This window comes from Aspergillus karnatakaensis (assembly GCF_047715665.1).
Source record: "Aspergillus karnatakaensis strain CBS 102800 unplaced genomic scaffold BJY04scaffold_65, whole genome shotgun sequence".
Taxonomy (NCBI): domain Eukaryota; kingdom Fungi; phylum Ascomycota; class Eurotiomycetes; order Eurotiales; family Aspergillaceae; genus Aspergillus; species Aspergillus karnatakaensis.
In genome coordinates this window covers 43171-60409 of record NW_027395777.1, presented here as the reverse complement: position 1 = coordinate 60409, position 17239 = coordinate 43171, and the positions used below count along the sequence as shown (strand labels likewise).

Here is a 17239-nt window from a genome sequence, read left to right as displayed (position 1 = left end):
CCACTGGAGAATCTGTTGGAAAGTCTTGACTGGGTATAGGTCCGAGAGACCTGAAAGATCTGAGAGCTCAGTTGGCGATATACAGTACTTCCGCTTGGGAGTGTACAGCAAGGCTTGCTGGTAGATTTTGTTGGCGTTTGATGGTCCTATTGGTGCATGTAAGATTATACTGGCAAGTCAGCCCTTCCTTGCCGCCAATCGAGACCAATATCTGAGATTGATCATTGCTTCCGTGGGTATTCGGCTCTTCAACTGGTATTGGAGAACACAATTACACGACTTGATTCGGAGGCCGAACCGAAGGTTGGAAGCGAGGGTTATGTTATAATTGCCGTAGGTGCTGACCTTGAATCGCAAATTGAAGAAGTAATCTGCATACTGATTGCGTCGCTAGCTAGAATCAACAAACGCATTCTCGTCACTAGGTAGCCAAGCCGCGAAGCCTCATCTCGATCCGAGATTAGCGCAGGGACACCGGCTGAATACGTATCGTGAGTAAATACTAAGTAGTACTACTCGTGACTCGGTAAGCGGCTGTCCGATTAGCCTCGAATTTGAGAAATTGGCGTTTGTTTGACTCTGCCGGAGAGACGCAAGGAGTCACAGTGGGCATGGAGCAGTTCTGCACCGCTGCAGGGCGATCGAGAAACTGCTTGAAACGACGGCGAAAGCTAAATGATGTCTCTACTACTCTCTCAAGATAAAGCTCAGCCCACAAGCTCGTGAACTTTGAAGTGGAAAGAGCAAAATCCTCAAACCAAAAATAGTCTGGGCTGGCCGGCCCATTCGAGGGGCACGAGAAAAAGTATGACCCTTCATATTTCACGCAGTCTCGAGCGTTTCACGACGCCTCTATCGGCATTGAACGGCCAACCAGCCTTTCACCCCTTGAGTCACCCGTAAGAGATGCAACCTCTGCTGTGTGAGTCCAAGAGCGTGCGAGTCAGGGATACTGAGAGTACATATAATCCGTAGACTTAAAATGAGGGTGTTGGTATAATAATAATGGAACCATTGTTGAACAGTCGGGAAGGAGGAAACCCCACTTGAGACTGGACGCGCAAAGCAGTGGCTGGATCTGACGGAGCAAAGATAATCCCCAGCCGCGTGGGCCTGTGCCTGAACCAAGGTTCTTCGCTCAACAGTCAACACCAAAGAAAGCCGTCGCTGCTCGTCCCGTCCTCAGGCTTCCAGCATCAGTCAGGCTCTTTGCCATGTCACTCGTTTGGCCCTTCCAACTGCTCCCAGTCATTCGTTCGTTTACTGGCCATTTTTAATTCATGCATTGAACGCCTGTGTTATTGCGTTTTATTCCATTCCCACACTCTCTTTTCCTGGGTTTTTACTGGTTTTTCTTTTTCCACATTCCTTAATAGGCCACTCCTTTTTCTCGTGTTCGCTCCCCTACGATACGTCAACTCCTATCCACGACGTGACTTGGATTCTGCTCAACAGCACCTCACCTTATAACCCTTTTATTTTTCTCTGAATGTCTCGGAGGAGCTGATTTCCCCTTCACCTTCCTCGATAGAAGGTTGTTTCACCGCGGGCTGTCGTCGCGATCCTGAACAATGAGGTTCCCCTCACTGTTTGGGCCTGCGGCAGCCGGCTCATCCACAGTTTTCCAGATTTGGCTATCATGCCATTTACCTCGCGTTTCTTCACTCTCGTTCCAACCTGTCGCTCAACCGAAGCTGGAACTCTCGCAACTCGGACAAGTTGCTCTTACTGGAGACTTCGATGCCGTCACTTTCTACTCCTATGCCGAACAGTCGAACGCACCCTCCCGAGACGATGAGTCGCAGTCGATCCTCACACCCCTTCCGAATAATATTCTTACCGCATTGTCAGCCTCCGATGCCGACATTCGTGCAATGTGCGTTCTCGCCCAGAATGGGTCGGACGCTGGGATCTTTGTCGGAGGAAATTTCACTAGCCTCGGGGGCGTCAAAGCGCAGGGTATTGCTCTGTATAATCCAGAATCCGACAAGGTGACTGCTCTTCCGGGCCTCACAGGGTCAGTATCGGCATTATTATGCGATCGCGATACAGACAGCGTCTACGTCGGTGGTACATTCAAGCAAGGGAACTCGACAAATGCGGCCGCTTGGGTCGTCGGTGATGGCTGGAAAGAATTATCATTCGGCGGATTTAATGGACCCGTTAGCTCGATCGCAAAGGGCGACGATAACAAAATCATCTTCGGTGGATCTTTCGACGGTATCGGTAATTCGACGTCGTCGAAGAAAAACGAACAAATCATCAATCTCTCAGATGCAACTATCACATCCGATACGCGGTCTACAAGAGATGGTTACAACGACCCCAGAAACATTGTCTGCCAGACAAGCGGCGAGGACGGCGAAGGAGAAACTTGGCTACTTGCAGATTACGCCCAAGGCTATTGGCGCGCGGAGATGCGGTATAGCTTTAGTCCGTCAAAACTTCGCCTGTATAACACGCATTATGAGGGAAGGGGCACAAAAGCATTCCTTTTCAGGGCACTTCCCGACAATGGTATTATGAACCTCACCTACACCGACTCCAGTGGCGAAGATGTTAGTTGCGACCAGTACTGCTTTCTCTCTGAAAACTCCGACGAGGAGTATCGTGACTTTGAGTTCGTCAACAACGTTGGTATGACTGGATTTAACCTCGAAATTCGGGATTACTTTGGTAGTGGTGCCGGCTTGAATGGCATCGAGCTGTACACAAATGGTGAGTTTAGGACTCAGCATGTTCACCATTGCATGAACTAACAATGTCAGATGTTTTCTCATACGCTATCAATGACTTTAACGAACCTGCTTGCGCGGATATCAATGGCTCCTCTACGTCCAGCCAGACAGGATCGTGGACCGTAACCGAGTCTGATGATAGCCCGTCAGACTACCTGACGGCGCAGGTGACCGACTCCAACGCGGGCAGCACATCCATTGTCTTCGAGCCGGACGTCAAACGCTCTGGGAACTACTCTATCCTTGTCTATACCCCGGGCTGCGAACACGATGGGACCTGCGACAGCCGAGGAATTGTAAATGTGACTGCCACAGTCCAGTCAGATCCCGACTCCCCAGACCCTATCGAAACCCAATTCTACCAAACCAACAGATTTGAGAAGTATGACACCATTTACAGCGGCCCTGTAGACGCCAACGATGATTCGTTCCGGCCCCGCGTAACGCTGACTCCGATTTCCGGTCAAGGCGATATCACTTTGGTGGCCTCTCGGGTCAAGTTCGAGCTTCGCTCAGCCTCGAATGAGACTAGTGGTGAATTGAATGGCCTATTCGAGTATGACCCCAACTCGAATAACGTTACCACCGACTTCCTGGAATCTACGATCAACCGAGCAGGCACCGAGCTGGATTCGAACGCCTCTATTCAGAGCCTTGTGAACCATCGGGGAGTAATTTATGGTGCGGGCAATTTCTCGAACTCCAACGTCAACAACATCTTTTACCTCGAGGAAGATTCGAATATTACAGCATTGACTCAAGGGGGTTTGAACTCTAGGGTGACGACAATGTCCGTGTTGAACAACAGGCTATACGTTGGTGGCAACTTCACCTCGACGTCGACTGGAACAGATGATGATCTCAGCTATGTTGCTTCATACTCAATCGATTCCCGATCTTGGTTAGCGCTTGGGGGTGGAGTCAATGGGCCCGTTCAGCGTGTCATCCCACTGTCTTTGAATGTATCGGCTGACCTCAATGAGACTTTGATTGCTGTCAGCGGCGATTTCGACGAATTGCTCGCTTTTGGGGAGTATCCCGCAGTTGCCGTCTCCGGCTTCGCTGCCTGGGTTCCTTCGCGCAACAACTGGATCCAAAACTTGAACGTCAGTCAAACTCTATTCTCTGGCCATCTGTCGGCCGCTGCCGAATTCAACGAAACATCGATACTTGCTGGCAGTCTCGTCTCAGGGGGAACAGCCGCTGGTGGAGCGGTAGCACTACTTCATGAAGATAAGCTCCAGCTTGACCCTCTGCTAGGCAGCACACAGGCAACCGGCGAGACGGTGACTGGTATTTATGACATGAGCTCTGGCCGCAATTTGACTATTCTTGGAGGCCACTTTAATGTGACGACAAACTCTTCCACGATCCGCAACCTGGCCATTCTGCATGGCAGTAATGGGACCATCACCGGCCTAGGCGACGAAGTGGAGAGTAACTCGACCTTCTTGGCTTTGGCTGTTGCGAGCAACGTTCTCTATGCCGGCGGACGATTGACTGGCAGAGTCGGTGATACTGCGCTTAACGGGCTGGTCCTCTACGATCTCCAGAACGGGACATTCGCACAAGAGCAGCCATCCAGACTCATTGGTGAGGACGTTTCTGTGAACACCATCGCTCCTCGTCCTGACTCGGAAGAGATCTATGTCGGGGGACAATTCTCCGCCGCTGGTTCTCTACCATGTTCGGGAGTTTGCTATTACGACACGGGAGTCCAGCAGTGGAATAGGCCAGGATCCGAGCTTTCTGGCAGTGTTTTGGCGCTCAAGTGGTCTAACGACAAGACTCTAGTCGCCGTCGGAAACCTCACCGTTAATGGTAACCGTACCGCAATCGCAACTTACTCTACTAGTGATCAAATCTGGGAAGTTTTTGAGGGGGCTTCATCCTCCTCCATTCCCGGCAACGTGACAGCATTCACGCCGGCTAGTCCGGACATGTCAAGATTCTGGCTCGCCGGACAATCGAGCAACGGCTCCAATTTTGTGGTCAACTATGACGGCTCTGCATTCCATCCGCCCCGTGAAATTTTCGGCCAGGACACGATTATCCGTGGACTTGATGTTCTGCCTTTAGTCGACGACCACGATGACAATGCAGTGCTTAATAGAGACGTTGGTCTTTTGATAACGGGTCAAATTGCCGTCCCAGACTTCGGCCTAGCTTCAGCAGCACTGTATAACGGCACCACTCTGGTCCCTTTCATAATCTCCTCTACGTCCGACGGTCAACCCGGCCGTATGTCGCATATGTTCTATCAGAATAGCAATCCTTATGCTCGAGAGAGTGAGTATCTATCTGTCTATATGAACTTATGATCAGCGCTAACTATTCTTCCAGGTGGACATCGATCGAACGGAATTGTCGTGCTTGTTGCCTTTTGCTGTGCGCTTGGCTGCGTTTTCCTGATTGTGATTGCTGGTGTTATCTTCAATAAAATCCAGCGTCGCCGCCAGGGCTATATGGCAGCGCCTCAGGCGGCTGGGACAGACCGGCCTACATCGATGCGCCGGCTGCCTCCGGAGTACCTCTTCAACTCTTTGAAGCAACCCAACCCAGGGGCACCCGCTATATGATTCGGAACGTGACATCTAGACGACACCTTTTTTATCTATCAAGAGACTCTATTTCTGCCAGTGTCTCAGAACGGCGTTCTTGGGACACACGGTCTTATACCCTTACTTTAATTCTGGATTTATTACGCATTTACCGCGCAATTTCTCTGCATGTTGACATGTCTGGAGGACCGCTGTCTTTGCATTTGTTGTCTTAATTTTTCTTGTGCCGAGTTTGTATTATACCTACCTCTGGCTCTGGCTGTTGGCGAGCCGAGGATGTTATGTTACTAGCCACTAAAGATGTACATACATAGCATGCGCTAGACCGTGAAGCTATTCATTGTCACAGGTTATCAGTTGTAGTATAAGAGCATGTGTGGAGTGCGGAGTGTTCCGACACCCGAGCAGTAGGATGTACTCCGGAGTATGCCTACGTGCGTTGTAAATGCCTGGGGACGACACTGGACCATCAACAACAATATAAACCAATTTTGGCACAGGCATTACTCATTGAAAGCGATGACATCCACCTGGCAGGGCCGCTGTCGCCACATACGCAACCCACACTCACAGCCTCTCTCCGCTCCCCGCTCATCCCCTTTCAAAGTTTCCACCGCCGCGGCCTCCGCAAATCTCACGTCAAATTCGCGGAGAGTCCACACACCCCCTTCGCTTTACACCTGTCCTTCGTTATTTCTCTCCAGTTAAAGAGATCCTCTATCTACGACTAGAGCCCTCTTACCCCTTCTTTCCCTGCTACGATCTATCAGATACGCCCTCGCCCTCGGATGGTGTCGCTCAGCAGTAGGCGTTACCGTACGGTATGCGATCCCGCACAGGCTGGTACGTGTACCCCGGCTCTTCTTCGCAGGCATGCGCTTGGCTCTCGTAGCTGCATGTGCCTTGCAGTGCTTTGTGTGAGGATTTGGGAATAAACGGCAGGGATGAGAGGCTGACGGACGTTGGGCTGTGATAGTTTGACGTGTCGCACCCGGAAACTGAAATGTGAGTACTAATTGTGATCTTGCTTTGCTTTGGATCTCCCAGAAAAGAGAAGTAAAGCTAATTGTCTCGTGCGACGAATAGGTGACGAGCAGAAACCTGTGTGCACGCAATGCCAGAAGGGCGGCAGGGAGTGTCGCCCTAGCGAAGGGGTCGTCTTCCGACATCAGCAAAATGCCTCGATGAACGAGAGTATTGAAGACTCTGCCTCTGACGGACGTGGGAGCTTGAAAGGGTTCTACTCGTATAAGAATACGTTTGACAAGGATAGTGTGTGGCTGGATATACCGAAGCATGGTATGATCGCCCACGGCGACAGATTGGTGCAGAGCGAGCTAACGTGAATGTTTCCTTCCGTTATAGTGGTATTCGTTGATAACTCTGACCCCTACGCACAAGACCTGGAAACCGCTTTGTCAGAGTCCGAGGCGGCTATTCTAGCTGCAAATTCGCAAAGCGTAGGATGGGATGGTGGGCCACAATTACTCCAGCTTGAAAGAGCGGAGGCACATGGACTCGAGGCACTATCGGCTATTGCAGCGCATGATCGCCTGTCATTCCCTACGTTAGCTCTCGACCAGCAATCTGTTTCGACGCCTGATAGTGTAACAACACCCTTCAACAACGTGCCGACCACGGTGGCCCCTCATTATGCGAACGCGATACCGCGATCAATATCACAGATTTCCCCGCCAGTGTCGATCCATTCGGATAGTGGCAACAATACCAACATCCACTTCCTTCTGAATCCGTCGCAGTCTTTGTCACCGCCGGTTGACCCCTCAATCAAACGTTCGCCAGATTCAACGGGATCTTCGATTGCGATTCATTCCGAAAATACGCTCGACGGAGCTGTCGAAACAGATTACGAGATTACCTTCCTTCTAAGACACTTCTCGGAGGTCCCTGGGCCTTGGTAAGCCGTTTTTGAGGGTCTGCTGCGTCACGAGGCTAACAAGCTTTAGGATGGACTTATACGACCTAGGAACATACTTCGCGACGAGTGTGCCTTTGAAAGCGTTACACAACCCCTTGCTAAAATATGCCGCATGCGCGCAGGCTGCGAAGCAGCTAGGTCATGTCAAAGAAGCTAGACCCCCTGTCGGAGTTCGTCTGAGTCAAGCTTTTCCCGGAGTGCAGAAGGATTCAAAACGCATCGACTGGTGCTGGAAGGGTGCTAAATACTACGAAAAGGCTATACAGCTTTTGATGAAGGAACTACAGCCCGATGGGGGAATCCGTAATGCCCTAGGACAGGGTTCCTACAATGAGACCGCGGAGGACAACGATATCCAACGTGCACGAAGGTATACTGAATACCGACTATCACATGGGGTCCGTTCGGACGAAATACTGGCCGCGACTGCAATTCTATCGGTATACGAATTACTCGATGCCACTGGCACAGCGTGGAACCGGCATCTTAACGGCGTTAAGTCGTTGTTGGACTTGGCTGAGGTCGGGATGCGGCCGCTGCAGCGACTTCCACCGCAACCGAAAAGACGGGGCTTCTCTAAAGCTAGGAAAGCGACTTTCTGGAACTTTGCTCGACAGGATTATTTAGCTGCTTGTATGTGCTATATTGATGCTCTACCTATCAGAATACTGACCTCTCCAGTTATCAATGGCACTCGTACGAGATTACATACTGAGGATCTGGCTTTATGGACAGAAGCTGGCCTCCAGATCGACAACCTGGGCTTTGTGCGCGCCAGCAACACAAACACGGGCGGACATCCAGGAGAAAACATGATGAAAGAGGATTCAATCTCGAACGCTCTGGTTTGGATCATTTCCAAGATCATCAACTTCGTAAGCTCTGGCGGGAATATTCTGCCAGGGCCTGTCAGTGCGGCCACTTTGGGCCTACCTCAACAGATTTCACTCGAACGGTGGTATCGCCTTGAAGCTGAGCTTGATATGTGGTATAATGGCCTTCCGGAGACTTTCCATCCAGTGGCTCGCGTTGGCGTCCCTGACAGCCCTGGTCATGGCGACGGCTACACCGACGACGCAGTATCACTGTCCGAAATATGGTACAGCATCCCTATGTGTGCATCCGCCATGCAACATTACCACATGGGTCGTATACTTCTTCATATTCACAAACCGCCTCAGGCCAATACCACACCGAATACGATCACCAATCGGTTCAATACGACAGACATTCAGTTTCACAGCCGCGAGATAATCGGCATCGGCATGGCGTGTCCTGCGGGCTCTGTGCGCATCAACTCTCTTCAACCGCTGTTTGTCGGTGGCCAATGTCTTACCGACCCCAGTGAGCGTCGAATGGTACTCCGTCTACTCCGCGACATTGAAGTAGATCTTGGCTGGGCGACTGAATACCGCGTCAAGCAACTGCTGCGGGAATGGGGATGGGATGAGAACACTGACATTGCGGGTGTTTCTTGATGCGTGACAAGTAGCCGGTCTTCTCCCGCCTATACCAACACTAAGACTGCGCCGTATATGGCATACTTCACCTTCACATGCCAGCGCACTAGACCTGGACCAGTGCCGCAGATTCAAGGCTTGTGCTCCGTATGCAGCGCCAAGCAGGCGATATTATCAGACCACCGCCAGTGGAGAGCCAACTCGCACCTCTAAGGTCCCCGAAAGTCGCCGGCGCCTGCATATTTGCAGTAGACTCCCCAACGTCTACGGATTCCCGCCTCTTTCCGCCGTTGCCGGGTGGGCTATCTACCATGCTTGTACTTCAAAGTACTCAGCTGTTGATCAGTGGCGACAGCGAACTGTCTTTCTATGATACCACGAGTCTTTATTTTTATATATATATATATTCGCGCCTGGCGATTGATTCTTTTCTTTTCGCTAATCTGCTTGTATTGTAGGGCGATCGTCCCAAGTGGGTTGCTTCTTTTGACCGTTTTTTAGAGGGCTCTGCTTGCATTAGCGTGGCGCAATGGGAACTACTCGAGTCATCCGAACGGCATGAACAGTGCTGCTCTTGGAATTTTGAATTGATGGAGGATTTTGTTATACTTTATATAGTCAATATTGTCGAAATAATAAGGAAGAACGCTTGTTGAAGAGAGATTTCTTATTGAGAATGCTCCCTAGCTGAGTGGCCAAAAGCACGTGCTCGATGCTGCTACAGTGCTACTCCGTAAACTCCGACGGAGCCTGGATCAACTGTTCTACTCCATAGCTCGAGATCCTTCGTCCCCTGTGCCTGGTAAGTGTTGCCCATCAAGTGCTTGGAAGCGCCCCTGCTGTTTTAGCCAAAGATGATTCTCTTGCCCAGCACGAGAAATCGCACTCGAGTCGACCTGATCGGCTACAACAGCGATAACGACGATGGATGACAACGCCGTCTGCTCCTCCTTCACGCTTGTTTGAGAGTCGGACAACGGCACTGGCATCTCTTGGCAAATCAAAGAGGCCAATCTGGTTCGTCCCTAAATCTTTTAGACCGTGGAGCCCAAGCAATAGTCCCGGGCAGAAGTTCCAGAACTAAACCGGTGTATTCTTTTAGCTCCAGTTCTTCCCGCGCCTTCAAACTTTCACTCTGGATCCTGCATGCGCATTGCGCGCCCATGCACCAGATTTCCATCCCCGACGAATGACAGTCAGCCGCCTGTCATGCTCTCAACATGCTTAGACTGGAACTCTGGAGCATAAAAGTAGCGGGGGTTTCCCACCGGGCCTGGGACCGGACGACCGTCGATCCGGCCAGGTCGTAGTGGATTTGTAGTTAGTCGCACTCACTCGCGCCGAGGTGATCATCAATCAATCAAATTATCGAACCACTCATGCAGAACGGAGTACAAGACCGCCGCCGGTGCCGTTCGATCTAAGACTTGGGCCGCTCCTTTGTTATCACAAGTGTCAAGTGACACGAGGGCTCTCCGTGTCAACGACTGAACACAACTCTCCGCTGCTGCTCTGCTCTTGACTCCACAGAGTCCACAGTCACTATCACCAGTTCGAATGATAGAATTGCAGCCATGTTAATCGACACGGACGTTCTGATTATCGGCGCTGGGCTGTCTGGCGTGGGTTTTGCGATCCGCCTACAGCAAAAGTATCCCAAGGTGAATTTTGAAATTTATGAGAAAGCTGAGCAGTTGGGTGGAACTTGGTGGTATAACACGTATCCCGGATGCGCTTGCGATGTATGCGCCTCCTTTTATTTCCTTGCGATGGGGCCAAAAATTTAACGTCACGTAACAGGTCCCGTCGCATCTCTACTCCTACTCTTTTGCTCTAAACCCCGAATGGAGTGAGCAGTTTGCGCCTCAGGCGGAGATTGGAGCATATTGCCGCGCTGTTGCAGAGAAATACAACATACCTCGGCATATAACGTTTCGCTCGACTGCCCAGGCTGCGACATTCGATGAATCATCTGGGACGTGGGTTGTGAGGATCCTCGATCAACAGACCGGTCAGGTGTACGAGCGACGAGCGAGAGTGCTCATCTCAGCGGTTGGTCTCCTTTCGGAGCCGAATGACTGTCAGATTCCTGGCGCGGACGACTTCAAAGGGAAGCTCTTCCACAGCGCGCGATGGGATCATTCGTTTGACTGGAAGGAGAAGGATGTCGTGGTCGTTGGTGCGTCTGCGTTAATATCTTTGCAGTTTCGATCTTTGACTGATTCGCAACAGGCAACGGTTGCAGCGCAACACAATTCGTCCCTATATTGACCGACAGTCCAGGGTCTGCAAAGAAAGTTGTACAGTTCATCCGCCAGCCTCATTGGCTAGAGGAGCGGCCGAACCCCCGGTACCCGGCCGCAGTGAAATGGATTTTTCGTAATGTCCCCGGTGTGATGCGGCTCTTCCGATGTGTCATATTCCTCTATATGGAGACCTATTTCCTCACATTCAAGCGCGTCGCCGGAAAGAACATGCGTGAGAGGCGAAGGAAACAGCAAACGGCGTATCTGAAACGTACGGCTCCGGAAAAGTATCACGACATCTTGACTCCAAAGTTCAACCTCGGGTGTAAGCGCAGGGTCATGGACACTGGTTACTTTAACTGTTTGCACCGAGAGAATATGGAGCTCATACATGCCGATCCAATTGAAGCACTCACTACCACAGGCGTGAGGACACAGTCAGGTCGAGAAATCCATGCAGATGCCGTCGTTCTCGCAACTGGATTTAAAGCCACACAACCTCTATTCCCGCTTGAGATCAGAGGCGAGGATGGAGTCAGCATGACTGAATATGTACGTCTTGCCCACCGGTATATCCTCTCTTGTGACTGACAGCTTATAGTGGGATAACACCCTCTCTCATGCCCCAGAAGCCTATTTCGGCACCTGTGTCTCAAAATTCCCCAACTTCTTCATCCTCGTCGGCCCCAACACCGCCACCGGCCACACATCCGCGCTCTTCACAGCCGAATGTCAAATTCACTTTACACTGAAACTCCTCCACCCGATCCTCAGCTCCCTGCACAACACGCCGTCCATCTTCTCTCGATTCTTCGGTCTACTAAACCCATTTTCACGGCCAGCACCTGCAACCGTTACCGTTACACCCGAGGCAGAAACGCGAGAAAGCAAATGGGTTGATGAAGCGAGCAGCCACCATGTTTGGTTGAGTGGGTGCGCGAGTTGGTATTTACATCCGAATGGACGGAATGCGGCGCTTTATCCGGCCAGCCAGGTGGCGTTTTGGGCGAGGAGTGCATGGGGGCCTGTGAAGAGGGATTTTGTTTATAGGACTAGGAGAGAGGTGCAGGAGTTGGAAAATGGGAAGGCGAAGTAGGAGGAGAAAGCGAAAGGTGAGGTTGTTTTGGGGCTTAATCTTCGTATAATGGATACGGATCTAGGATGTAATCGGTGATTTAGGCCATTTTGCTACACCATGATGCTGTCTGGATAGTTTCTCTTTCCAGCCATAGTTTTCAACATGACCACGCACGTTATAGGGGCAGCAGACTATCACCTACTTACTAGTCCCAGACCTATATGCCCAAGAAATAGGCGCATTTAGTCAGTAATAAAGCTTTTGAACATCCAAGGCTCCGATCTAACTACAGCCCCACGTTAATATACATCAATTGGTTGAGTCTCTCATGTCGTACAACAGCTGACTGGGGATATGTGCTACCTATTATTCCCTGCTGACTGCATCTCGCTAAGCAAAGGTTCATTTCGGTTCTCTTGTAACCTTGCTGAGCTTTGCGAACATAACGCCCCCCCAGAATGAAGATGCAGTGTGAGGCGCAATCACGGCCTTTTGACACGTTGGCGTCAATTATAACCTCATGATGGGAAGAGAAAGATAGTTGACTGAACCTGCTCTCTCTGTTAGCAAAGCAAATGTTCTCACATCCCATGTCTGCCAGTCTAGACGAGGTGTAGCATGCGTACTTCATGTATAATTCTGTATGTAAAAACGAACTGAAAATGAATTCTACTCCTATATACTACATATACTAGGTTGCAACATGGTGCAAATGTTCATACTCTTTATTGTTTCAGAAACTCTAATCAGATCCACGCTAAGCTTTTCTGGAATAATTTTTACGGGCCTTTGTTACCGGCTTTTGTATTATAGAGTAATAATACTTGCTAGCTCAGCAGGGCTCTCATTACTCGTACGTATCCGTTCATACAGAGATGCTCCTTGCCGCCGCAAGGTATTTTATCCCAGATCTATTATATCCTCCTAGGAGCAAAGATGGCTCCTAATCCCGCTGCCTCTGAACTAGAGTTCATCCACGATATGATCTTGAGTAATAGACTAACTCGTCCTCAGATTGCTAGAGCTGCTGGCTGCCACCCGAGCACTATCTCTAGGCATATCAGCGTTACGGACAATACATCCTTTCACCACTCAGATAACATAGAGCAGATGTGCTTGCAGGCAGGAATTAAGCTGGTAAATCTATAGATAATTCTATATCAGTATATATCTTCGATTCTTACCCCTTTACCAGATCGTAGTGGGCTAAAGGATTCTAGCAGCCAACCAGAAGGCAGGGATATACACATTATCCGATGAGTGGGGCTCGGATGGTGATCGGCTAGAAGTGGCCTTACCTTAGTTGCGCAACTTGCGCTTCCTCTGGGGAAGTTTTTAATATTTCTTTCCTCTTCTTCTTCCCTCCCCGAGTCTCCCATCTTCTCTTTTTCTTTGGATCTGCTGGGAAACACAATGTATGTTTTTTTCTCCTCCCTCTGCCGCAAAGGCGTTGCCCCGAAGGATTTGCAACTAACCCTTTTTTGTTTCCCCCTCCAGGAATTCCACCACATTGCCCTCGGCCACCTACTGGGGCCAGTATGAGGAAATCACCAAATCCAACCCCGATTTGTTCATCGCCGAGAAGTTATGGGCTGCCTGGTATGCCTGGATGCAGAACGATGTCCTCGCCACCGGCATCATGTCCTTCATGGTGCATGAGCTGGTTTACTTCGGTCGCTCTCTTCCTTGGGTCTTCATTGATACCCTAGGGGTTTTCAAGAATTACAAGATTCAGAACGTAAGTTGGAACTTAGTTCCACGCGTTAATGGTGCCGTGCTAACCCTGGATTATAGAACAAAATTCCCTCATTGCGCGATCAGTGGGATTGCGCCAAGTTTGTGCTTCTTAGCCACTTCACTGTTGAGCTCCCTCAGATTTGGTACGTCTCTTTCCCCTCCGACACTAGCATTTTTGATCTGTCAAATCCTGCATATATCGCCACCAGTACTAACGGTATTTCCAGGCTATTCCACCCAATGGCCCAATTCTTCGGTCTATCGACATCCGTTCCCTTCCCCTCTCTCTGGACGATGGCCTACCAGATCGCCATCTTTTTCGTGATGGAGGATACATGGCACTACTTCATGCACCGCGCTCTCCACTGGGGCCCACTCTACAAGGCTATTCACAAAATTCACCACCAGTACTCGGCTCCCTTTGGACTGGCCGCTGAATACGCATCTCCAATCGAAGTCATGATTCTGGGATTCGGTACCGTCAGCTGCCCGATTATATGGTGCGCTTTCACTGGTGATCTGCACATCCTCACCATGTATATCTGGATCGTGCTGCGTCTGTTCCAGGCTATCGACGCCCATAGTGGTTACGAATTTCCCTGGAGTCTTCACCATTTCCTTCCCTTCTGGGCCGGTGCCGACCACCATGATCTTCACCACGAGAAGTTCATCGGAAATTACTCCAGCAGCTTCCGCTGGTGGGACTACCTTCTTGACACCGAATACACCCCGGATGCTCTGAAGCGCCGCAGAGAAGGCAAGGCCGGAGCCAAGAAGGCTCAATGATCTGATCTGATAATGACTCAATGGCAGCCAGTTTGCCTATTCTTATTCTTTTACACTCGGCCATGACCTGATTCGAGCCGGTTATAATTCCCTAACGGCCTAGCCTGCTCTTTTAATATAGTTAGAGGAGATAGAGAAGCTTTTTAGATTTCTGTCTTCTCAATCCTGTCTCTTTTAAGGATCTTTAATCATATATACTCAATACATATACGTCCAAGACTTATTCTCGATACGGCATGAAGATCTATGGCAGAATGATGGCGATTATAGACTATAAATCCATCCGTGGCTCGTGCGCTTCATGTAGTGTCACAAAGTTACCACTGTTGCCTATCAACGCTCTGCCACCCCCTCGTAAGTCTTTTATATAGATTGTTTGGCCCCATGTGACCTTCGCCTTACTTGAGAACGTGACGACTGCGTCGCGGTTCGCGTGCTTTGGGGGACTTGCGCTTTTCTTTGCCCCTCCTCCATGGATTGTTGCCGTCTCGCTTTGCTGGCGAACCTGGTGCGGCACTGCGGCAGTCTGTGGTAAGAACCACGCAGTCCATGGTAAATAATTCATCCACTTCTCTATAACAAAGCAGTAGTTTGCTGCATGGACGCTTCTAGGTTTAGCCTGTTGTAGTGGTACGGTGGCGATACAGATCATTCATACAGCAAGATTTTATGCGCTGTACCCCCAAAACCAAAAATTACACGGATCATGGTTAATCCAGTGCTTTACCCGATGAAGCATAGCTATAGGGCTCAGATGTATAGGACGAGTATGTATTTACGCCATTTTTGCTAACAGGTGTACAATATCCAAGCCTAATCCAACTATAACCTCATCCTCACCACTGAGCAAATACACTCAATTCAGAAGAAAACAAACCTACTCAACTCCCTCCCCAACCAACTCAACCCTCAACACCCTCTCCATCTCCGCCAGATACTCACCCACCATCCCCTCCTCCTCATAAGCATCATTAAAGCTATAATTAAAATGCAACTGCCCCCTCCACGTCCAGAAATGCACAATATTCATCCCCAGCACAATATCACACCCAAGCCTGTAATCCAAGATCTCAACTCGCGCCTTCCCTTCCCCTTCCTCTTCCTCTTCACCTCCATCACCGCAGCCATAAGAATGATCAACATACCTCTCCAAAACCCCCAAACTACTAACCGTCGCATCCGTCGGAATTGGCGCATTCTGATACTCCTCGCTGCGCACAACCGCCGCCAACGTCCGCGTAAACGCCTCATTGTACTCCTTCACCTGCTCCTCAAGACTATCCCGATAATGCGCCTTCAGCACCTCACAAACCGTGCCATACGCCTCCGGCACGGGGATCGAGATAAACTGCGGCGAGTAGTAGAGCGCCACTGTAGCTTCTCTCGGCTGACTCCGCCCCTCCACGTACCGCCGCATGTTGTGCACTGTTAGCCCCGTGTAGCGCTTTGTGCGGCCGAGGGCCGTCGCGCAGGGTGAGTGGTCGCCGAGGGATTGGAGCATGGCGACGTAGGCGGCGTGGACGGCGGTTGTGACTGTGATTTTCTTTTCTTTGCATCGTTTGATGATGGCGGTGGTGAGGGTTGGCGAGAGGGCGCGGTGCAGGAAGAGGCATTTGCCGGGGGGTACTTCGCCGACGGCGGAGATGGGGCCTAGTGAGGGGAGGGCGGAGGTGTAGGCTGTTAGTTTGGCGATTGCTTTTTCGGATTGGGATGGTGTTGGGGGTTGGTTGGGGGTAGGGTTTAGGAAGGAGTCGATGGGCGGGGAGAGGCGCGGGGGTTCGGTGCCCCAGGCGAGGGAGTTGGGGTCTGGGTTTGATGGTGAATTGGGGCTGGCGAGGGCGTTGAAGAAGATGTGCATTGCTTGTAGAGAGCCGATTCCGTCGTTGATTTGGTGGTGCACGCGGAGGAGGAGTTCGCTGGAGTGAGGGAAGTAGTAGAGGGTTGATTGCTTGAAGAGAGGGGCGGTTTCGATGAGGCTTTCTGCGTTTAAGGCGTCGGAGACGACGAGGGTGGCGTTGGCCCAGTTGTCGAGGTCTGCTGTGCTGGAGGGAACTTCGTACACTTTGTTGCCGTCTTCGGTTGTGGCGGCGATTTGGGGCTGTTGGAAGCGGAGGTGTTTCCAGGCGCGCTTGAGTGCTTCGACCTTATCACCTGGGAGGTTGAGATCGACCTTGAAGGTTGAGGAGACGATATAGTGTTGTCGGCCGCAGAAGCGGTTTGCTGAGACTTCCTCTGTGTAGGCGAAGTAGTCCTCCATCCCGACTAGAGGGCATTCCCAGCGGGTGGGGGAGACCTGGTGCCAACCCATTGTAGTGTATAGGTATAGGTATACAAGTATATAGTGGGCTTGGTGTGATTTGACTCGGAATAGTAGTAGAGGAGGACTTGTCACTTCGATACTCCCTGCTTGTCTATGGAAGTTCACCCAACTATATACTCCAGCCCTACTCCATAGACTTCCGACACGACCAATGAGATGTGTCCCAAGAACTGTATGTATATTCATACGTATTACTCTGGAGTCTACAAGATTGTGCCACTGCCACTCGGCTGAAGTCTGAAACCATCCACCTGGGACGCCTGAGATGTTGGCAATGGTCATGAACATGAACAAGGGAGGCATTCTGCAAGCTACTTACCTCATATTTTATCCACAAGATACCGTGCTACCCAATAGAAAAGAAGCCATGCAGA

General features: G+C 50.6%; 5 protein-coding genes across 5 annotated transcripts; 4 read left to right on the top strand and 1 right to left on the bottom strand.

Annotated features, from left to right (window-relative positions):
* The first annotated feature begins 1177 nt into the window (after positions 1-1177).
* BJY04DRAFT_140684 (putative cellular morphogenesis protein (Rax2)) lies at positions 1178-5649 on the top strand. The gene is made up of 3 exons (XM_073708676.1): positions 1178-2718; positions 2769-5027; positions 5082-5649. Exons 1-3 carry the CDS (start codon positions 1572-1574, stop codon positions 5315-5317), a joined length of 3642 nt encoding a protein of 1213 aa, XP_073566390.1. The 5' UTR covers positions 1178-1571; the 3' UTR covers positions 5318-5649.
* Positions 5650-6257: 608 nt separating this feature from the next.
* BJY04DRAFT_140677 (uncharacterized protein) lies at positions 6258-8760 on the top strand. The gene is made up of 4 exons (XM_073708675.1): positions 6258-6598; positions 6665-7217; positions 7267-7871; positions 7920-8760. Exons 1-4 carry the CDS (start codon positions 6484-6486, stop codon positions 8714-8716), a joined length of 2070 nt encoding a protein of 689 aa, XP_073566389.1. The 5' UTR covers positions 6258-6483; the 3' UTR covers positions 8717-8760.
* A 1220-nt stretch (positions 8761-9980) lies between these two features.
* BJY04DRAFT_140666 (flavin-containing monooxygenase) lies at positions 9981-12355 on the top strand. The gene is made up of 4 exons (XM_073708674.1): positions 9981-10440; positions 10499-10877; positions 10931-11496; positions 11546-12355. Exons 1-4 carry the CDS (start codon positions 10273-10275, stop codon positions 12038-12040), a joined length of 1608 nt encoding a protein of 535 aa, XP_073566388.1. The 5' UTR covers positions 9981-10272; the 3' UTR covers positions 12041-12355.
* A 1046-nt stretch (positions 12356-13401) lies between these two features.
* BJY04DRAFT_199672 (sterol desaturase family protein) lies at positions 13402-14866 on the top strand. The gene is made up of 4 exons (XM_073712810.1): positions 13402-13437; positions 13520-13760; positions 13817-13902; positions 13987-14866. Coding segments are annotated over exons 1-4 (888 nt in total). The 5' UTR covers positions 13402-13435; the 3' UTR covers positions 14546-14866.
* A 556-nt stretch (positions 14867-15422) lies between these two features.
* Positions 15423-16853, bottom strand: BJY04DRAFT_231483 (uncharacterized protein; the record flags this gene model as incomplete). The annotated part of the gene is made up of 1 exon (XM_073719545.1): positions 15423-16853. One exon carries the CDS (start codon positions 16851-16853, stop codon positions 15423-15425), a length of 1431 nt encoding a protein of 476 aa, XP_073566386.1.
* Positions 16854-17239: the final 386 nt, after the last annotated feature.

Excerpts from the sequence above, each read along its gene's own strand:
- BJY04DRAFT_140684 (XM_073708676.1), top strand. The coding sequence starts at position 1,572 with ATGAGGTTCCCCTCACTGTTTGGGCCTGCGGCAGCCGGCTCATCCACA. Across the intron at positions 2,719-2,768 it reads CATCGAGCTGTACACAAATG|ATGTTTTCTCATACGCTATC; the intron begins GTGAGTTTAGGA and ends TAACAATGTCAG. Across the intron at positions 5,028-5,081 it reads CAATCCTTATGCTCGAGAGA|GTGGACATCGATCGAACGGA; the intron begins GTGAGTATCTAT and ends CTATTCTTCCAG.
- BJY04DRAFT_140677 (XM_073708675.1), top strand. The coding sequence starts at position 6,484 with ATGAACGAGAGTATTGAAGACTCTGCCTCTGACGGACGTGGGAGCTTG. Across the intron at positions 7,218-7,266 it reads TCGGAGGTCCCTGGGCCTTG|GATGGACTTATACGACCTAG; the intron begins GTAAGCCGTTTT and ends AACAAGCTTTAG. Across the intron at positions 7,872-7,919 it reads ACAGGATTATTTAGCTGCTT|TTATCAATGGCACTCGTACG; the intron begins GTATGTGCTATA and ends TGACCTCTCCAG.
- BJY04DRAFT_199672 (XM_073712810.1), top strand. Across the intron at positions 13,761-13,816 it reads AGAATTACAAGATTCAGAAC|AACAAAATTCCCTCATTGCG; the intron begins GTAAGTTGGAAC and ends CCTGGATTATAG. Across the intron at positions 13,903-13,986 it reads GTTGAGCTCCCTCAGATTTG|GCTATTCCACCCAATGGCCC; the intron begins GTACGTCTCTTT and ends CGGTATTTCCAG.
- BJY04DRAFT_140666 (XM_073708674.1), top strand. The coding sequence starts at position 10,273 with ATGTTAATCGACACGGACGTTCTGATTATCGGCGCTGGGCTGTCTGGC. Across the intron at positions 10,441-10,498 it reads ATCCCGGATGCGCTTGCGAT|GTCCCGTCGCATCTCTACTC; the intron begins GTATGCGCCTCC and ends GTCACGTAACAG. Across the intron at positions 10,878-10,930 it reads GAAGGATGTCGTGGTCGTTG|GCAACGGTTGCAGCGCAACA; the intron begins GTGCGTCTGCGT and ends GATTCGCAACAG.